Source organism: Carassius auratus, chromosome 20, assembly GCF_003368295.1.
Source record: "Carassius auratus strain Wakin chromosome 20, ASM336829v1, whole genome shotgun sequence".
In the NCBI taxonomy this organism is placed as follows: domain Eukaryota; kingdom Metazoa; phylum Chordata; class Actinopteri; order Cypriniformes; family Cyprinidae; genus Carassius; species Carassius auratus.
Genome location: NC_039262.1, coordinates 10,887,737 through 10,906,379, shown reverse-complemented (window position 1 = coordinate 10,906,379; position 18,643 = coordinate 10,887,737). Strand labels below are relative to the sequence as shown.

At 35.9% G+C, this 18,643-nt stretch overlaps 2 protein-coding genes across 2 annotated transcripts; one reads left to right on the top strand and one right to left on the bottom strand.

Moving 5' to 3' along the window:
• The first annotated feature begins 684 nt into the window (after positions 1–684).
• Positions 685–3,367, top strand: LOC113120897 (rho-related GTP-binding protein RhoV-like). The gene is made up of 3 exons (XM_026291027.1): positions 685–1,036; positions 1,140–1,198; positions 1,445–3,367. Exons 1-3 carry the CDS (start codon positions 838–840, stop codon positions 1,889–1,891), a joined length of 705 nt encoding a protein of 234 aa, XP_026146812.1. The 5' UTR covers positions 685–837; the 3' UTR covers positions 1,892–3,367.
• A 12,516-nt stretch (positions 3,368–15,883) lies between these two features.
• Positions 15,884–18,330, bottom strand: LOC113120896 (phosphatidylinositol N-acetylglucosaminyltransferase subunit H-like). The gene is made up of 5 exons (XM_026291026.1): positions 17,824–18,330; positions 17,514–17,723; positions 17,344–17,427; positions 17,171–17,251; positions 15,884–17,076 (listed from the first exon to the last, which is right to left on the bottom strand). The coding sequence occupies exons 1-4, from the start codon at positions 18,136–18,138 to the stop codon at positions 17,177–17,179; spliced, it is 684 nt and encodes a 227-aa protein (XP_026146811.1). The 5' UTR covers positions 18,139–18,330; the 3' UTR covers positions 15,884–17,076; positions 17,171–17,176.
• Between the last annotated feature and the right edge of the window lie 313 nt (positions 18,331–18,643).

Sequence of the window (18,643 nt, the reverse complement as noted above, 5' to 3'; positions counted from 1 at the left end):
ACAAAATAAACGGAGCTTTAACTGATATTTTCTGAATGAATAAGGACAGAACTAAGACCGAGTTTTGTTATGTGATTACATGTAAAAACTTCACTGTAGGTCTTTATTTGTCCACGAAGTGGCACTGTTTAGATTAGGATTGAATCTCGTGCATTTACAGTTTAGAGTGTTATAAATAATTGGGGTATCCCTAATTTGTATTGGTTATGTTGTGCTACTTTAAAAATCTGATTTATTTTTAAACAATAATGGCAGTCAACATTTTAAATAACCTACAGACCCAAAGACAGAGGTCTAAAAAGAGTAATAAAAACTAAATTTAAAAAGCAGACTTTTCCCTCTTAAATATGATGACTCTACCAAAAGAGCACAAAACTCCTCAGGACACCACTGTATTCTACATTTAGTACATTTATAGCCTATTAAATTCCATAATAAAAGAAACTCGTAGCCAGTTACATGACATTTTATTTAACCATTTAGAAAAGGCTTGTTTAATTTCATTTTTTTCTTCTTCTTCTTCTTCTTCTTTGTTTCACTGAGAATCGTTTGGTATTAAAATCGTTAACGAATCGTTAAATAGCTTATCTGTGTTCAAACCAAAGATTTGTTGTTTCCATTGAGGCCCGTGACTGCGGTGGGCGTGGCTATGCAAAGTCGAGCCTCGGCTCTGGCTGATTGAAAAGGCACAGAGAGATCCTTCACAGATCAGAGAGAGTCAGCTTTTGAGCTGCGAAAGTAATGAGTCACTCATCAGTCTCACAAAGACACCACCCAATACTGTGGAGTTTACCAAGTTTTCCTGAAGACAGTTCTTCTTGCCTCTAATTGTTGGACATGCCACCTCAAATGGATTACTTTTACCACGAGTCAAGAGTCCCGTCCGTGTGTTTGGATCAGGACGACGTGCTGGAGCCCGGGATCAGCTGTATGCTGGTCGGGGATGGTGCGGTCGGGAAGACCAGTATGATTGTCAGCTACACAACCAATGGATACCCCACGGATTACAAACAGACGGCTTTTGACGTCTTCTCAGGTAAGGGGATTATCTTTGACCTCTTCTAAACCCTGGTGGTTAAATTAATACAATTAATTATGAGGATGAAAACTTAAAGAGTCTTTTCATTATGCCTATTCAGGACTAGTTCAGGTGGATGGGACCCCTGTGCGGATTCAGTTGATGGACACGGCTGGACAGGTAACTGTTTTGTTAATTTGTGATAAATTAAATCAAATATTTGACATTAGTTGTAGAAATTTCTTGTGAGTTGAGAATGGATAAAGTTTGTCAACTCGGTTCAAAAAGTTTGGCAGTTGTAAAGTGAAAAAAGTGTATTATCTGTTAAAAAGTCATTAAAAAAAGTTTGTAACATATATTTAGTTAAACAATAGTTTGTTAACTTTGTCAAGTGTTCTTATCTGTCTTTTTGTCTTTGACTTGCAGGAAGAATTTGAAGAATTCAGATCTCTGTCTTACGCACACACGGATGTCTTCCTTCTCTGCTTCAGTGTGGTTAACCCCACGTCATTCCAGAACATAACCAAGAAATGGATCCCTGAGATCCGTGAGTGTAACCCGTCCTCCCCCATCATTCTGGTCGGTACTCAGTCGGACCTTCTATTGGACGTTAACATTCTCATAGACTTGGACAAGTACAAGGTCAAACCCGTGCTCAGCTCACGGGCACAGAGCCTCGCAGAGAAGATCAGGGCCACAGAGTACGTGGAGTGTTCTGCCCTGACCCAGAAGAACCTAAAGGAGGCCTTCGACGCGGCAATATTCGCGGCTATTAAACACAAGGCCAGGAAGGCTAAAAAAATGAGACTTTCAGACAGACGAGCTAAAGCTTTTTCCAAGTGCAGCTGGAAGAAGTTCTTCTGCTTCATCTGACCCCGTGGGTCAAATTGTGTGGACCGTTTACATGAGATATTAATTTATTTTGGACAGTGTGTTTACCTGCAGTCATTTAGCTTTGTTTTGTGGGCGGAGTTGTTTGATCGGTGGGGAACTTCCCAGGAAACGTTCGAGTGACATTTGAGAGCTGTTGCATTACTCGACACAAAGTTTACGGAGCGTTTTAATCACACAAGCTGTATAAGTAACACTAGCTTTAAGATATACAGACACATTATAAAGAAAAATGAGAGAAAACCACTCCTTATTTAATTTATTGTTCACAAAGAGCACCCACCATATGTAAATGAATGAATTTGCATGAGTTGGCTAGCTGCCTATTCAAAGCTTGAATGGTGCTCACGTGGAGATGTCTGTGATGGTTGAGGGAACAAGAGCGGGTATCTGTCTTATCTCTTTTGTGTCAGGCGCTACTTTGACAGACTCTTTCATATGCAACAGCCCAAACTAAAGCCAATGTGTGAGATGTCTCCTTCTTAGGTGCCTGTGACCACATAAATCCGACATCACTCTTAAAATGATTCAGTCTGTTCTCCTGATAAACCTTAGCTGGGGATTGTCTTGCAAATTGGCAAGATAAGATTATAAGGCTTGTGTGAAATTAGTTTCCTACATCCGGGGCAAATTCGGCAGGGTTTTTCCTGTTTTCCTAAGACAGGTTTGGCGTCTTCTCTTGTGCAAATGTATTGTGAGAGCGTATAGACAGATGAAAGTATAGAAGCCCAGCCCATTTTGTAGAGCAATAGCTTGGTTATGTTAATTTTTTTATTTTTTTCTGACAGTGTGTGCTTCTTGCAGGGTAAACAATGCTGTGTTTGTTACAAATATGCTTCTTGTGGAAGTTATCTTTTTTTTTTAAATGCTGTTTGTTTTTAACAGTTGTTTTTTTAACAGTTTTAACTGTTCTGTTTTGATGCCTCAGGCAAGAAGGAGTTACCGCTTGATCATTTTATCTGTCTTCACTATTGTTTTGCCTTTTTGATCAAATTCAAGCAGCACTTTTATACAGCTTCTCCTTCAGTGTTTCTTTGCATCATTTAAAAATAAATTTAAAGGGCAAAATACATTTCCAATGCTGTTTTCTCAATGCAACTATGCAAGTTCTCTGTTTCGGTTCCTTTTTCCTGCTTTAAGTGTCATATGTGATAGTCGTTTATCTACCCAATCTTGTGTTTCTCTTAAATATCAAATAAATAACATTGTTCCCTAATTGTATTTTTGAGCTCCGTTAAGCAGCATTCAAAAGTTTGGAGTAATTTATTTTTTCAAATTTTGTGCTCAACGAGGCTGCATTTTTTTTTCTACCCAAAATGCCATACAGACGACATTATTGTGAAATATAATTAAAAATAACTTGTATATATATGTAATTCATTCATAGGATGGAAAAGATGCCATTACTGCAGTCTTCAGTGTCAAATGATCCTAGATAAATCACTTTTAAATGCTGAATTGGTGCACAAGAAAGAAAAGAAATATATAATATGTGGAATAAACGTGGCGTTAATATTTTTGATGAAACCGTTGTAACATTATAAATATCTTTACTGTCACTTTTGTTAAGTTGAATGTATCTTAGCTGAATACATTATTATTATATGATCTAATCATTTGAAAATTATATTATCATTTTAAATATATTTTTTAAACTATTTGAAATGAACTTGTGAATGTTTAATTTCACTTTGATTAAAGTAATTAAGTGACTAAATTAAATATGTGGTTATGAGAACAAACATCACTTTCTTTACACACACTATGTGCTTTTAAAATATATACATAACCATTGTTAGAGATTGGAATATGCTTCCCAAACAGCATGACTTGATGTAAATGGTCCTGCAAATATCTTCAGAGGGTGTAAATGAGACACAGAGAAGTGTCAGTTATATACTGAAGGATTATGAATACACTTGTGAACTCACACTTCTCTGCTCTGAGGTCTCACGCTGTGACTTTGAGCTGAGCTCGGATGAATGTGGGAGAGGATTTGGCTCACGTACTCTTGAAGTGTTAAAAGGAGTCAAAAGGGCTTGTTACTGTTGTTTGTTGTGTTTAAACTACTCAAAATGAAATTCAGACTGTTACACTGGCTAGACGTTTTTCCAAAAGTTCCACATTCAAAAGTTTATACATACATGCCCTAAGATATAATGCTTCATTCTTTATAGAATTCAAACTTCGAGGATTTTGAAGTAGTGAGAAATATTTAATGTGAAGAAAAAAGTGTATACACTCTCAGAATATCCCAGACCCAGAGAAGTTTATTTCTTCATCGGAACAGTTTAGCATTACAAAACTTGCTCACCACTGGATCCTCAGCAGTGAATGGGTGCCATCAGAATTAGAGTCCAAACAGCTGTCAGTTAATCCACATAGCATAAGTTCATAAATTAACCATGTAAAATATTAATTTAATTATCATTTTCTACATTACAAACATTCAGCATTTTTCTTCACATGACGTTAAAGGTGTAGTGAATCCAAAAATTAAAAATATTTTTTTGTCTTTGACCTCCATAGTATTGTTTCCATGGGAGTCAATGGCTACCAGCAACTGTTTGGTTACCAACATTGTTCAAAATATCTTCTATTGTGTTTGATAAAACTTGAGGGTGACTAAATGATACCAAAATTTAAAAAAATGTTGTGAATTGTCAAACTAGAGTTGTGTGGATTATTCATCATTATTATGTTTTTATCAGCTGTTTGAACTCATTCCAACGGCACCCATTTACTGCAGAGGATTCATAAGTGACAACAATGTTGTTAAACTTTTAGGCAGAGCTATAATATGGTGTCAGCATTTAAAGGGTCCAGATCAAAATTTTCAGATCAAATACAAATTTCTATCATAACATTTTCCATATAGACTTTCACATATCTCATAAAACACTAAACACTCATGCTGAATTACAGAAGTAACAGTTTGCCATTAATATCTGTTTAAATTACAAAAACCACATAGTGAAGTTGTCATGTGCATGATGGTATTGCTCACTATTGCTGCAACAAAGCCTTACAACAATGCATCAGTTCCACTGTGGAGTTGCCCTCTTGCAACCTAAAGAGCAATCCTGTTTAAATAAGTTGCACAATTCCTATTGCACTGAAGTGAACCATTACGAACTTCATTAGGTGTCGCCACTCCTAACAATATGAAAGATACCAATTGAAAGGAGCAAAACTCCTATTGAATGAAACATGACCTCATGTTTGTTAGACCACAAAATGACTGAATGAATGGAATCAAACAATACAGTCAAACAATACTTTTTATTCTAAGCAGTATAGTGAACATACATTAAGTAAAAGGTCAGAGAACTATAGGAAAGCAAGAAATAAGACATTTCTATAATAAGCCTGACATGAAGTAATTAAACTAATCTTCTCGGCTTGTAAATTCAGCCATGTTCACACACCCACGTTTCTTTGAGGATGCATTTATGCTTGGAGTCTAGCATGATACTGCTTTCCACATGTTGAGCAACAGAAGCCAGGCCTGACAGGTTTAGGTTCCCAGGAATGGTGAGGTGTTCATCTCACTTTGTGGTTAAAGAAACGGTTACTCACCGCTTTGTTAGCTTTCTTGCCCGCCCCCTTTCCCAGGCCTAAGACCAAACTGACTAGTGCCTTCTCTGGCACACAGCCAGTTTCAACAAGTTTCACTCCTGTCACATTTACCTGCAAGCCTCCTGAGAGGAGACAGGTACACAGTCACAGACCCGGCCTGTTCCTGGTCAGCCAAATCACCCATTAATGTTATTGCCAGAGGCTGTTTGACAGAGATGATGAAGCATAGGCCTTTGGGACTTATCTGCAGCTTGTTTTCTTGTATTAACACATTGTTTGGTTGGAAATTTACAAATTTTGCTTTCGAATTACATTTACCTCATTCTTTCATAAGCTAATTAGATTTTTACATTTTATCAACCATTGAATGCACATAACCTATGCTAGTTGCTAGGTTGTCTTAGCTATATATCTATATTAAATTTAAATTTAATTTATGCATTTAGCAGACGCTTTCATCCAAAGCGACTTACAGTGCATTTAGGCTAACAACTTTTATCTAACACGGGAATCGAACCCACAACCTTTTAATTTATTCCAGTTTTAGTAATTATAGTAATTTAAATTCATTGGTTGTCAATGCAAAATGATTTGTTTTCATATACGTTAAGTTTTTTATCCAATATAACTATTTATATTTTTTTATTTTAACTGATGAATATGATTTTTACTGTTTTTACATTACATCCCTTAAACTATGAGTAAAAGTGATGCATAAAAAAAAATTTAAAACTAAAAATTAGCAAAAATAAGATTAATTTTAATGTCATTGTGTTTTTATTTTTCATGCATTCAAACTTTCTTTACATACAGAACAAATACTTGTTAGCTTTACAAATCAACACTAATGAACTGTCTTCATGTAATTAGTTAAACGCGATGCTTTTAACTACAAATAAAGAACTTAAGTGAATCTTTATAATTAGATAGCAAATATTGTTTTAGAAAATACCCTAGAGCAAGGGGAAGTTTTAATCAGGAAAATAAAAGTAATGATAACGGACAGCTGGAGGGCTTGAGTCTCACAGCTGTTGACTCCCGTGCTGCCTGAAGGCAGTAACGTTACACACTCCCTCTCTCACTGTCATGTTTATTTGATTTATTCCCAGTTTCGGGTGTGTGGCTTATAAGCTGTTATGGTTTCAGTTCTCACACACATACTGTAAGACAGAATCTTGTTAAATCTGTTGCTGGCTGTATTGAAAGATAACTGGTAAGTGGTCATGTGATCTTGTGAACACTGATTCAAGACTTACATAATTGCCTCATTAGAGAATGACAGTTCATCAGCTGCAATAGTACATGTCTTTCAGTGCATTACAAATGTCCGTCTTCAAAGAAATCATTCCTGATCCTTGCATTGGTCCTCTTTCACAAAACTGATGAGCTGATAATGACTTCAAAGATGATATAAGCCTTGATTGGACTGTTCAATGTGATGGTATCATTTTGACCATTGAACTAAATCAATTGCATGGCTTTTATAACATTGACCCTCTTGTCCACATTATAGTTTGACCTTTTGAAACCCATTGATCTGCTTAATCTGACCAACAAAAAGATCCATCTTTGTCAACATAAACACAAAGATACAATCTTGTCACGTGAAACAAAGTTACATGCTGATATTTCACTTCACAGTATTTTGATTTCCATTAATTATTACTATTATCACTGTATGTGTCATATAGGCCCTGTTCTAAAACCTTGTGAGCTGTCTTTAAGGCATAGGTCTGTTGCAAAAGAAATCATAGTAATCTTCTATAATTATCTAAGATAAATTTGAACACAGCATCACATTGACCCTGCAGAAATGTAAATGCCAGAGCACTTTTCGTGGTGAAAAATGTATATATTTAACAGATGAGAGAAATAATAACCAAAAATACTAAAAACAACAAACATACAAGAATAATAAAACTATAACTAAAATTAAAGTTAAAACCCAAATTTAAAATACACTAAAAAAAAAAAAAAAAAAAGTAAAATCATCAAAATGACAAATTCATTACATATACAGTGCCCCTCAAAAGTCATCAGTTAGATTTTTAATGTTTTTAAAAGAGGTTTCCTTAAGCTCATCAAGGCTGCATTTATTTGATAAAAAATACAGAAAAATTTTTTTTTTTTGGAGCAATTTTGTTTTTCTGGTTCAAAAAGCAAAGTTGAACCAACGTCATGAAAAGTGACCTATAGGTGATAATTTGCAGGGGTGATTGGCTGCTGTGGCTGGAGAGTACTCGTTTACATCATCAGTTTTCCAAGCTTTTCTCAGTATTATTCATGAGCATTAACTCTTATGATCCAATGCAGCATATGTGAGTCAAGTCTTCTGTTCAGTTTGCTGTAAAGCATTCAAAAATGGGTCACTTTATTTCAGATAAGAAGCTCCTTACATTTTGAACTGAGTCATAGACACTTACACTCCCACTTCAAGACAAACTAACAACACAAACAGCCAATATAAAGTTTCAGAAATATAAATAACTTCATTGCAATGATGAGATACCTATGTAAAGATAAGTGAATTAATTATGATAGGTCCATCAAGGGTGAGAATCAGGAGGCGGTGCCTTTCTCACACTTTGCATGTAGGGGTGGGGGTGCAGCCACACGAGCCAACTGAGTGGCACAACTACAAGTAAGGACAAGATGATAACAACAACCAACAGTATCCCACACTTTTCAACCACCCGAGCCAGTACCCAAAGAGACACTAGAACGTTTACCAATGGTGCATCAAGTCGCATGAATTCTCACAAGCTTGCTAAGGCTTGTTAAATAACAAGAACATTGGCTGATGAGAACGCCATCACTGTCCCTCAATCACCATTCCACATTAGAAACCTCTACAAACATAACAGAGAATGCTTTATTTTCAAATAGCTGCATTGTATTCTACATTACATCTTATCAACCTTTATCTTAAGAGTTGGCACAGCCATTTTTAACTTGAATGTGTTCCAGAGCCAGCAGCTTCCTGCTATTTTAGCTTTAAAAAACAGTCCATTATATTACAAAGTACTATAAGTTATGCTATTTTAAAGGGAAGTTCACCCACAAATTTAAATTCTGTCATTAATTACTCACCCTCATGTCGTTCCAAGTTTGTAAGACATTCATTCATCTTCTGAACAATAATTAAGAATTGTTTTTATAAAATTCAAGACTGACACGTTCAAGGACCAGAAAGTAAAGACATTGTTAAAATAGTCCATGTGACATCTGTGCTTCAATCTTAATTATAGGAAGCTACGAGAATAATTTGGGTGCAAAGAAAACAAAAATAAAGAATTTATTCAACAATTTCTTCTCTTTCGTGTCAGTCTTCAATGCATGTTCAGGACAATATAATGCATCTTTATGGTGTCGTTGTGCATGTGATTTTTGTTTTCTTTGCACACAAAAAGTATTCTTGTAACTAATAGAATTACAGTTATTCGACTGATGTCACATGGATTATTTTAATGACATTCTTATTAAGTTTCTGGGCCTTGAACGTGTCAGTTGCATTGCTGTCTATGGGGTTTTCAGAGAGCTCTCAGATTTGGCAAAAACATCTTACATGTTGTTCGCGAAAATGAACGAAGGGATTACAGGTTTGGAACAACATGAGGGTGAGCAATTAAAGCTAGAATTCTTATTTTTGGGTGAATTATTCCCTTAACATCATTAAACCACTGGTTGTTAGCACAAATAGTGCTGCACTTTGTTATTTTTGTAATTAATGACATATAGCAGCTATTGAATAATAGAAGTCTCACTCATTCACAGAAAATAGATTAATTTCATTTTGCAAGGACACCACGGCACTCTAGAATGCTTGGTTCTGATTGGCTGCCAGATATTACAGTTCCATGTCAGTCAAATTAACCAGGAAAATTCTAAATATATCATCCAGAAAAAAATGTTTTTGGAAATTACCTTGTATTCCCCCAACAAACACAAATAGAAGCATCTTGTCCACATTGCCAATATTTTTCCTACATTTTTTTTTTTTTTTTTGCTTTATTACATTTCTCATCAGTGAAATGACACCTTGGCTATTTTTGAGGAGACAGAAAGGCGCTGCTGATTAATACTGCATAAGACAAAGTCAGATTAAGTTCTTGACACTGAGCTAAGAAAAGGAAGCATACAAGAGCCGTATAATACTTTGTTAGAATGATCTGAGACAGACATCAGTGTTATCATTTGTCAGCTCTTATCGTAGTATTTAGTGAAAGAGTGCAATGCATGCAGGACTGCCATGTGGGTCAGCTGTTTTTCCAATGACATCTACCAGACGTCATCATCAGAGTTTTTTTGAAGAAGCTTTACATATTTTTGACTTCTAAAAATATGAAACTTTACACTGACATGGATTATTTGGAAGCACCAGTATACCCAAACTTGCCAGTGTTCTGTCCATTTGTCCTACCCTTTCAGATTTTACTACCTCCCATTAAAACAGTGGATAATACAATTCGACAATGAAAATGCTACCAGTAAAATGGTGTATTAATGTGTACACCTACCACAACCCTAAACCCTACAGTAATGAAAATACATGAAATCTCGATGTTTAGCATGATAAAAAGGATGCAATGTTGATGTGCGCATGTGCAGTAAACCCTGGTAGGAAAATCTGACAGGTAGGATAAAATGTCAGGACACCGGTCTTTAAAAAAAAGATGACAACAGTGTTCCTTTAACACTGAAGATACAATTTTTGTTAGCATGATGTCACGGCAAACCAATTTCCTCTTTAACTGTTTGAAGATAACTTCCGCAAATGAGTGGATGATTAGCATTATCCAGCCCCTACAAATGTTGAATTTAACCCAGCTATGGAAACACATACTGTGTCCTTATACCCAAGTATGAAGTATTTCCAGATCAAAGGTCATTGATAAAAGGTAACCTGATGATTTAAAACAAAGCTTGCACAAGGCTTAAGATTTGTTAACAAAGCAAAATGCTCACCTGACCGGCTTTACAAGCTCTTTCTCACCTCTCATCTTAAAAGCAACAGAGTCAAAAAAAAAGCCGGTTTGACTGGAAGAACATCTATCGGCCCAGCCTTCAGATCAGCTAACTGCTGGTGAGGTAATGTGAGCAGAGAGCTGAGTTAACACATCAACATCCGCTTCCACAGACTTAGACAATGATATCTATAGATGATTAAGTTCTAATGAAACCAAGGCCCTCAGATTAATCCTTGAGGAAATGATGTGTTCTTGCGCAGAACCTGATTTTACCAAGTGAGACATGTTCCTGGGACAACACCGTTGTTGTCCCTGGAACAACATTGTGATTAACCAATCAGATTTGAAGAACCAGTTTATAGATTTTGTAAAGTTTACGCTTAAAATCACACTTTTTTTACTGCTTGTACATCAGTGTCATTCATCTATCATTTCCTCTGATTTTAGGGATTACTCATGGTTAAGGTTAGGTTGAGGTATAGGGATATGGTCAAGAATTCATTTTTGGAGTAAAATGTTGTTCCAGGGTTAACAAAATATGTTGACCTAGGAACACATCTTACTTAGCAAAATCAGGACGTGCTGTACTTGCTGCAGTTTTTTTTTTTTAAACTACAAAAGTGCCTTTGAAAAAGAAGGTACTGAAAATATCACAAGGGTAATTTTAATGACATCTGACAATGTATGATAAACCTGTAACAACACACTAGCGTTCAAAAGTTTGGGCTCAATGAGATTTGTTTTTGAAAGAAGCCTCACATGCTTACCAATGCTACATTTATTTGATACAGTAAAAACTGTAATATTGTAAAAGTATATTACAATTTAAAATAACTTTCTATTTTTATATATTTTATTAAAATGCAATTCATTCATGTGATGGCAAAGCTGAATTTCCAGCAGCCATTACTCCAGACTTTAGTGTCACATTATCTTTCAGAAATATGTTGATTTTGTATGTAATAATCTTCATATTTTATGCAAACTGTGAAACTTTTTTTCAGGATTCTTTGATGAATAGAAATTTCACTACTTCAAAGTTATGTTTTTAATTGCCAAAAATGACTAAAGTACTTTTAAGAAGTATTTAATTTATTAGTTCTCACATTTGACCTAATAATGCATTCCCAACTGATTATTTACAATAACTTCCAGGGTGTGGATTTTAAAGAAACCAATGGCAATTAACTATTGTTATTTTCATTTTATTATAATGAGTTAATAGAGTACTGCCTGACCTGCTATCACAAAAATAGTTTATTTCCTCTCGGCCATTCACAGGGGCTTGGCAGTAACGAACTTGAGAAGTGAATTTAAGAGGATATCTGGTGAATATTTCTAGGTGAAGGTTCACACGAATGTAGATGGAAGTTGCAGTCCAAAACAACCTAAGGAAAAAAGAGAGCGCTTGAGTACCTAAATCTGCAAAGCTGAAGAAAGACATTTTGTAACAGGCTACTTTAAAAAATAAATTGCAAGACAAAAGAAAAGACGGCACAAGATCCCATGAGTCAGCTCAGCACCTGATATGTTTCTGCACATGTTTATCAAGAGAAGCTGAAGAGTTTTGGGCAAAGATTCAAATGAAAACTTGAGGTTGAAGGGGTGGGTTTTCTGGCTGACGCTCCAGTAACAGTTTTGTTATTCAGAGAGGTACCGTACGGGGGAAAGAGAGCACTGAAAACACACAGGAGAACAGCTTCCTGGGTAAAACTATAGAGCCTTCTAATTTTTCAAAGCCTTTATAATGCCCTCATATTGATTTTATATCCTGATTGACTTCAGTTAAAATTTACTATATTTGCATACCTGAAGTCAGTAACTGAAGCAGATGCAGTGAGATTTTCCACCCTTGAGTTTCTCAGCACTATTTGCATATGTTATTACACAACACAAAAAGCACACAAACACAGTTTAGGGAGGGTTTATGTCTCTTCCCGGTAACATAAGTACATCCAACCAATGAGTTAGCAACTGTATACAAAAAAATGGAGGCCAATGACAAGATTACAGCTGAGAGTCGTTGCAGCGGTCCATATTCTATCACCAGGGTGTTTCTGTGTTGCCTCATGGCCTGTGAATGTTACACCTTAGCACATATTAAAAGTCCACAGGGAGGCAAAGTAGCCAGGAGGGGAACTCCCATCCCAGCGGGGTTTCTGCACCCTTCCCAGACCACTGTTTTCCCTCCAAATACAGCCCATCATTCAGGCAATCAGAAGTAGCTGTTGAATCCGCTGATGAGGGGTCTCGGTTTAAACAGGCTCCCTAAAGAACATTGCAGTGAACAGTTCTTAAAGAACCTTTTTTCTTAGTTTTAATAATCCAATATAATAATAAATTTAATAATATTTTTACTATAATTTGCGTGAAAAAGACCAAAAACAAAGCCCTTAAGGAGGCTTCCTCCCACTTGTGCTGAAAATGCCAAGTTTTATCTCTTGAGTGCTTTAACTATAAAGTGAGCTCACGTGCCACTGGAGTGATTATGAATACACAACAATATAAACTGTGGTTAAGGCCAATTAACTTGGTCAAGAGGGCGCAGTGTAAACATGTCAATCCGAAAAGCTAAACACTGATATTTTAATGTCATACTGAGTTGAATTCATTAGAAAAGTGCTGATGGTGGACGGTTTGTTTATGATGTGCTGTGTTTGGTGGCTGGAGGGTGTAGAACAGTCTAACCCCCACTGACACCCCCCTGAGCAGGCTTCCTGGGAGGTTCACACCTCTGGGAGGGATGATTATCCTGTCAGGAGCATCTTCACAGCAACTTAACAGGATCATTTCAAACCCCTGAGTTGTTTTCACAGCTTTTATGGGAATGGTCATTCCAAATGGTCAGAGGCGAATGAAGCAATACTACACGAGAAACCATATTTGAATAACAACAAGGTCTCTGAACTCTGACCTCCAGGGTCAAGCATGGCTTTAAAATGAGTTAAACCCAATTGACAGTATTTGTAACAGATTAGGTAGGTGTTCAGATTATCATGAAAAAAATAAAAACATAAAAAAGAGGCACTAATAAAAAAGCAAAATGAATTAAAAAAATTTCTAATTTTGTTTTAAAATGTCATAAAGACATTTTATAAAATAACTTACATCATTTCTTCTGTTAAAATGTGTAGTACTCAAGCTGTAAAGCATTTTACACTGATGCGGGAACAAATCTGTAAATTGGATATATAATACCATTCAAAAGTCAGATGTTAGCAGTTTTTTTTTAACAAAATAGTTCGATTCAGCAAGGATGTATTGAACTGATCAAAAGTGATAGTAAAGTTTTCTCTCTCAAATGCTGTTCTTTTGAACTTTCTATTCATTAGAATTATAATAATATTAAAAAACAGTTTCCACAAAACTGTCTTCAGTATTGATAACAAATGCTCCCTGAACGGCAAATCAGCATCAGAAATCTCAGCTATGCCATCACAGGAATAAATTACACTTTAAAACAAATCACACAGAAAAGGTCCATAGCCGCGTTTCCACCGCAGGAACTTTACCCAGGAACTAGGGACTTTGGCCTGGTACTTGGTGTGTTTCCACCGCAGGAACCAGGAACTAAATAAAGTTCCGGGTAAAAAAAATGCCCCTCAGAAAGTCCCTGCTGGGGAGGTGGTACTTTTTCAAAGTTCCGGAACTTTCGGGGGCGGGACTTTGGCGCTAAACATTCTGATTGGTTGAGTTCACGCAGCATTGGTTGAGTTCAACCACCATTTATTCGAATCAACATTTTCAAAATATTACTGTTATTGTGTCATGAAATGTAATTTTAAAAGTATTTCAGGCGAGAATGTAGTTGTTTAAAACTAAAATCTGTGGTTTATTTATAAAGACAGTGCCTATTTAAAAATGTGTTTCGCCGATCTCAGAGACGGTAAGCTCCACTCGATCAGCGGGAGCTCAGTCCTCATGTATCCGCAGAGAGCAGCCTCTTCTCGGATAGACCTTCTGATATGTGCCGCTGGCTCTGATGTCTCTTCAGTGGTTAAACATAAAATATAATTCAGCTGCGGGGTAAATCTAACAGGTTTTCTTTGGTCTGTATTCAATTTATCTATATGTCAAAATGAAAATAAAAAAGGCAAGTCTATATAATATTTCGTTTCATTGCAATGGCTGTATATAACATTACACATATCCCTGAACTAAGTACATTTCTGCAGCTGTTATTATGTTTAAATGAAAACGAAAGGAGGCAGTGGTATTTTATATCCTATTTAGTTTTATTGTAAATATACTGAGGGGAAAATAACAGTAGCCAAAGCGATCTGAGTTCACGCAACATTGGTTGAGTTCAAACACCATTTATTTGGATCATTTTCAAATATTACTGTTATTGTGTCATGAAATGTAATTTTAAAAGTATTTCAGGCGAGAATGTAGTTGTTTAAAACTCAAATCTATGGTTTATTTATAAAGACAGCGCCTATTTAAAAATGTATTTCGCCGATCTCGTAGACGGTGAGCTCCACTCGATCAGCGGAAGCTCAGTCCTCATGTATCCGCAGAGAGCAGCCTCATCTCGGACAGATCTTTTGATATGTGCCGCTGGCTCTGATGTCTCTTTAGTGGTTAAACATAACATAATTCAGCTGCGGGGTAAATCTAACAGGTTTTCTTTGGTCTGTATTCAATTTATCTATATGTTAAAATGAAAAAAAATATTATAATATAATATTATAAATATAATATTTCGTTTCATTGTAATGGCTGCATATACACATATCCCTGAACTAAGTACATTTCTGCAGCTGTTATTATGCTTAAATGAAACCAAAGGAGGCAGTGGTATTTTATATCCTATTTCGTTTTATTGTAAATATACAGAGAGGAAAATTACAGGATTCGCATAGTCGCTGACATCACACTCCCCAGTCGAATGCACACAGTCAGAACTAACTACCAATGATGCACGTCCAAAATCAGCGTACCTTTTTTTTTTTTTTTTTTTTTTAAAATCAGCGGTACTTTGTATTGAGAAACGCGCAGACCTACGTCACCAGTCTATTTGCCTAATCTACCCGGTACTTTACACCGTGGTGGAAACGCAGAAAGCAACGGGTCTGGGGAGAAAAAAGTTCCTGGGAAAAAAAGTTCCTGGTACAAATGTTCCGGGTAATTTCGGTGGAAACGCGGCACATGTGATCATTTTAACAAATATTGTTGACTACTGTTGTTATACTATACTATATTATATATACACTCATTGTAACCCAAACTGTAATTATTTAAGAAAGAGGAAAATATTCAAACTAATTTCTTTGGTAATCCAAATTGATATTTGCCAACGTTAACTTGAATTGAAATGAATCCGGAATATTCATTTAAAAACAAGGGGAATCATTGCTGACAGTTGCTTTTAAAAGAAGGGAATGTTTGACTGTGTGTAAATACAAAGCAGCATGAACACAAACAAATGGGTGGTTTCTCTTTCCTTTTGCCAAACAGGTAAACATGAATGACAACTCTCACACCTGTCTATGCAGCAGGCAGCGAGCTCCTACAAGGAAATTGCAGAATATTTCAATAATACGGAGGTGGCATGGAACATTTCCTCAGAATATGTAAAAGTTAGCAGAATCCCGAGTAAAGATAAACACATCAACAACATAAGTTTTGTGTTCCACAAAACCACAGCAAGAGCTATAGTGTGAAGGATGTTCAGAACAGCTGTGCACCACAAATACTGTGAACCTGATATTGTGAGAAAGCTTCACTTGCCTTCTGTTGTCTGATCTCTAGAAAACACAAACTTGGTACAAACCACCAAAGTATACATGTCCACTTCCCATTTATAACATTTAAATGCAATTCAAAAATGAATAATATAACTACTAATTCAACTACTTCATTTTTAAGGAACATTCATCACTTAAGTATAGGCTAACTTAGAAGCTTTGTGATGCTGTGAACTCTGTAATAAGAGCTCAGATAAACTTACAGTGAGTTCTGCTTGACATCCGGATAAAAGCAGGAACACAATTAAATACCGACCCACCAAAAAGTAAATAAGATGGATTAACAAAATCCCTCAAATGACCCACAACAATGGCGGCCAAGAAAGACCCGCTTTAAAAGCTGATTGATGCACAGATTCTCCACACTTAAAGCAAAATCTATGTATCAAGTAAATAAGTACTATAGCATTTATTTAAAAAGTTTTGCTCGTGTTTTAAATAAGCATTGTATAAGTAATATATATATATATATTTTTCCTATTTAAAATGTCATAGCTATGATTAAAAGAGTATAAAAGGAAATCATTATCATTAATATAACAAACTGATTAGGTTCTGGTTAACAAAAATTGGCACACAAGTCCCTCTAGTGGCTAATAAAGGTCAGAATCATCAGGAAAAACAATCAGCTATAGTCACTGTGATTATATATATATATATAATGTAATACTACAAATAGTAAATATCATAAATCAGGAGTGTCTAATTTGTGAAAAATATTAAAAGCATAATCTTTTCTTATAAAGTTAAGAGGACCCAGTAAGTTTGTGGTTGAATCTAATATGTCTCTAATAAACCACTACATGCAGTCTAACACAGTCATGGTTCATTCTAGGGACTTCCAATCTTTATCCTGTTTCAAAGAAAGAATCTGTAGGGTAAAAGAAATAGAGTCATAAAATATTTATAGACACAGAAATGACAATTATGCAAAACATGTATAGTATGAAGTATAGCATCATTACCTAGTGTCATCTGGAGTGTGCAAGAACCTCTTGACAGCTCCTATACACGTGAACCAAACAATTCAGCCGAGGCTTTGAACTCTGCCGGAAGAATGCAACATGTTAATTTACAGACTGACAGGCTAAAGATATAATCTTGCTTGTGCAATAGAACAGCAGCAGCTGCTTCATACCTGAAAAAGAGGGACAACACTGGTCACTGTCTCAGGATCTGCTGGGTCCTTTATCAGAATGCACAGATAGTATATCATGCTGTGCTGAGGTGGAAACATACAAGGGTGAATATTTTTCGATCACAAAGTCAATCATGCACAAGAGTCACTGGAGAAAACGGCATGTTTACCATATAAACAGCCTCGTTGATCACAATGTCTTTCAGCTTGCTCATCTCAATGAAGATCGTCCTTTCTCGTCCAGATGCATAAGATGAAGACAGCTGGACACCGAGGGAACCGATTATGAGAAGGGTCTCATGGTCCACCTTCACAAAGTGAATCTGAATCATCATCCCAGCCAGAGTGAGGAGGATGGCACTCGACAGGACAGTCGTGTTCTAGACATTAAACAAAAGTCAATAGTAGTCGAATAATCTAATTTTACTATTGGAAAATAAGTTTACGAGTTCGTATTCTTGCAGTATCCGATGTTCTTACCTCGGTGAAGAAAAATACAGCATAAGCAAATAACCAAACGAAGCAGGTGTAGACCATCACCTTGCGCAAGGACAGCTTCGGTGAGTTGACCGTAAACTCTCTGCAGAGAGCAGAGTGAGTTTGGCAGTCTAAAGAAATCGAGTTGCCATTTATGTCTGTGAACTCTTCCTCGGCCATGCTGATCACCGTCAGAACATTATATGAATAAGGATTTAGGATTAAATAGTTTTGACAGTCATTTGACAACAAACAGTGGAATCTTCTTCTTATGGGGCTTGGCGTTGAAACATTAATAGAACAGAGCTTTTCCGCCATCTAGTGGACTGGGGTGTGATTTTTTTTTTTTTTTTTTTTGAAAGAATTTGTTCTCGTCGACCTTTTTCAGGATAGAAAGGTCTCTTTAATTTTAGGTGAATAAAAAAAATGAGGGCCAGACAGTCAGTTCAGTGGTTTACCGCTACTGTTATGTACCTGGATATCGGCCATTTGTTTAAAATGCATGTTTAAAAATAAATAATCAAAATATGTGTTGTAAAAATGAGAAAATTATGGTTTCTACAGGTTCTGTATGTCAAATTTTCAGAACAGTATATTATTTAAAATGGTCTAAATGTCTGTCCTTCAGATCTTTGCTGTACTTATAAAACAAAGAAAGAAAGAAAAACGAAAATGTTGCCTGAATATACAGTCCATAAAATAATTTGTGTTTATGATAAGTACCTTTTTAACAGCATAATCTTTTTGAAAATGAACACAAGGGACTTTAAACTTTAGGATACCTTTTCTTTTTTTCTTCTTTAAAGAGATCTTTTTCCGGAAA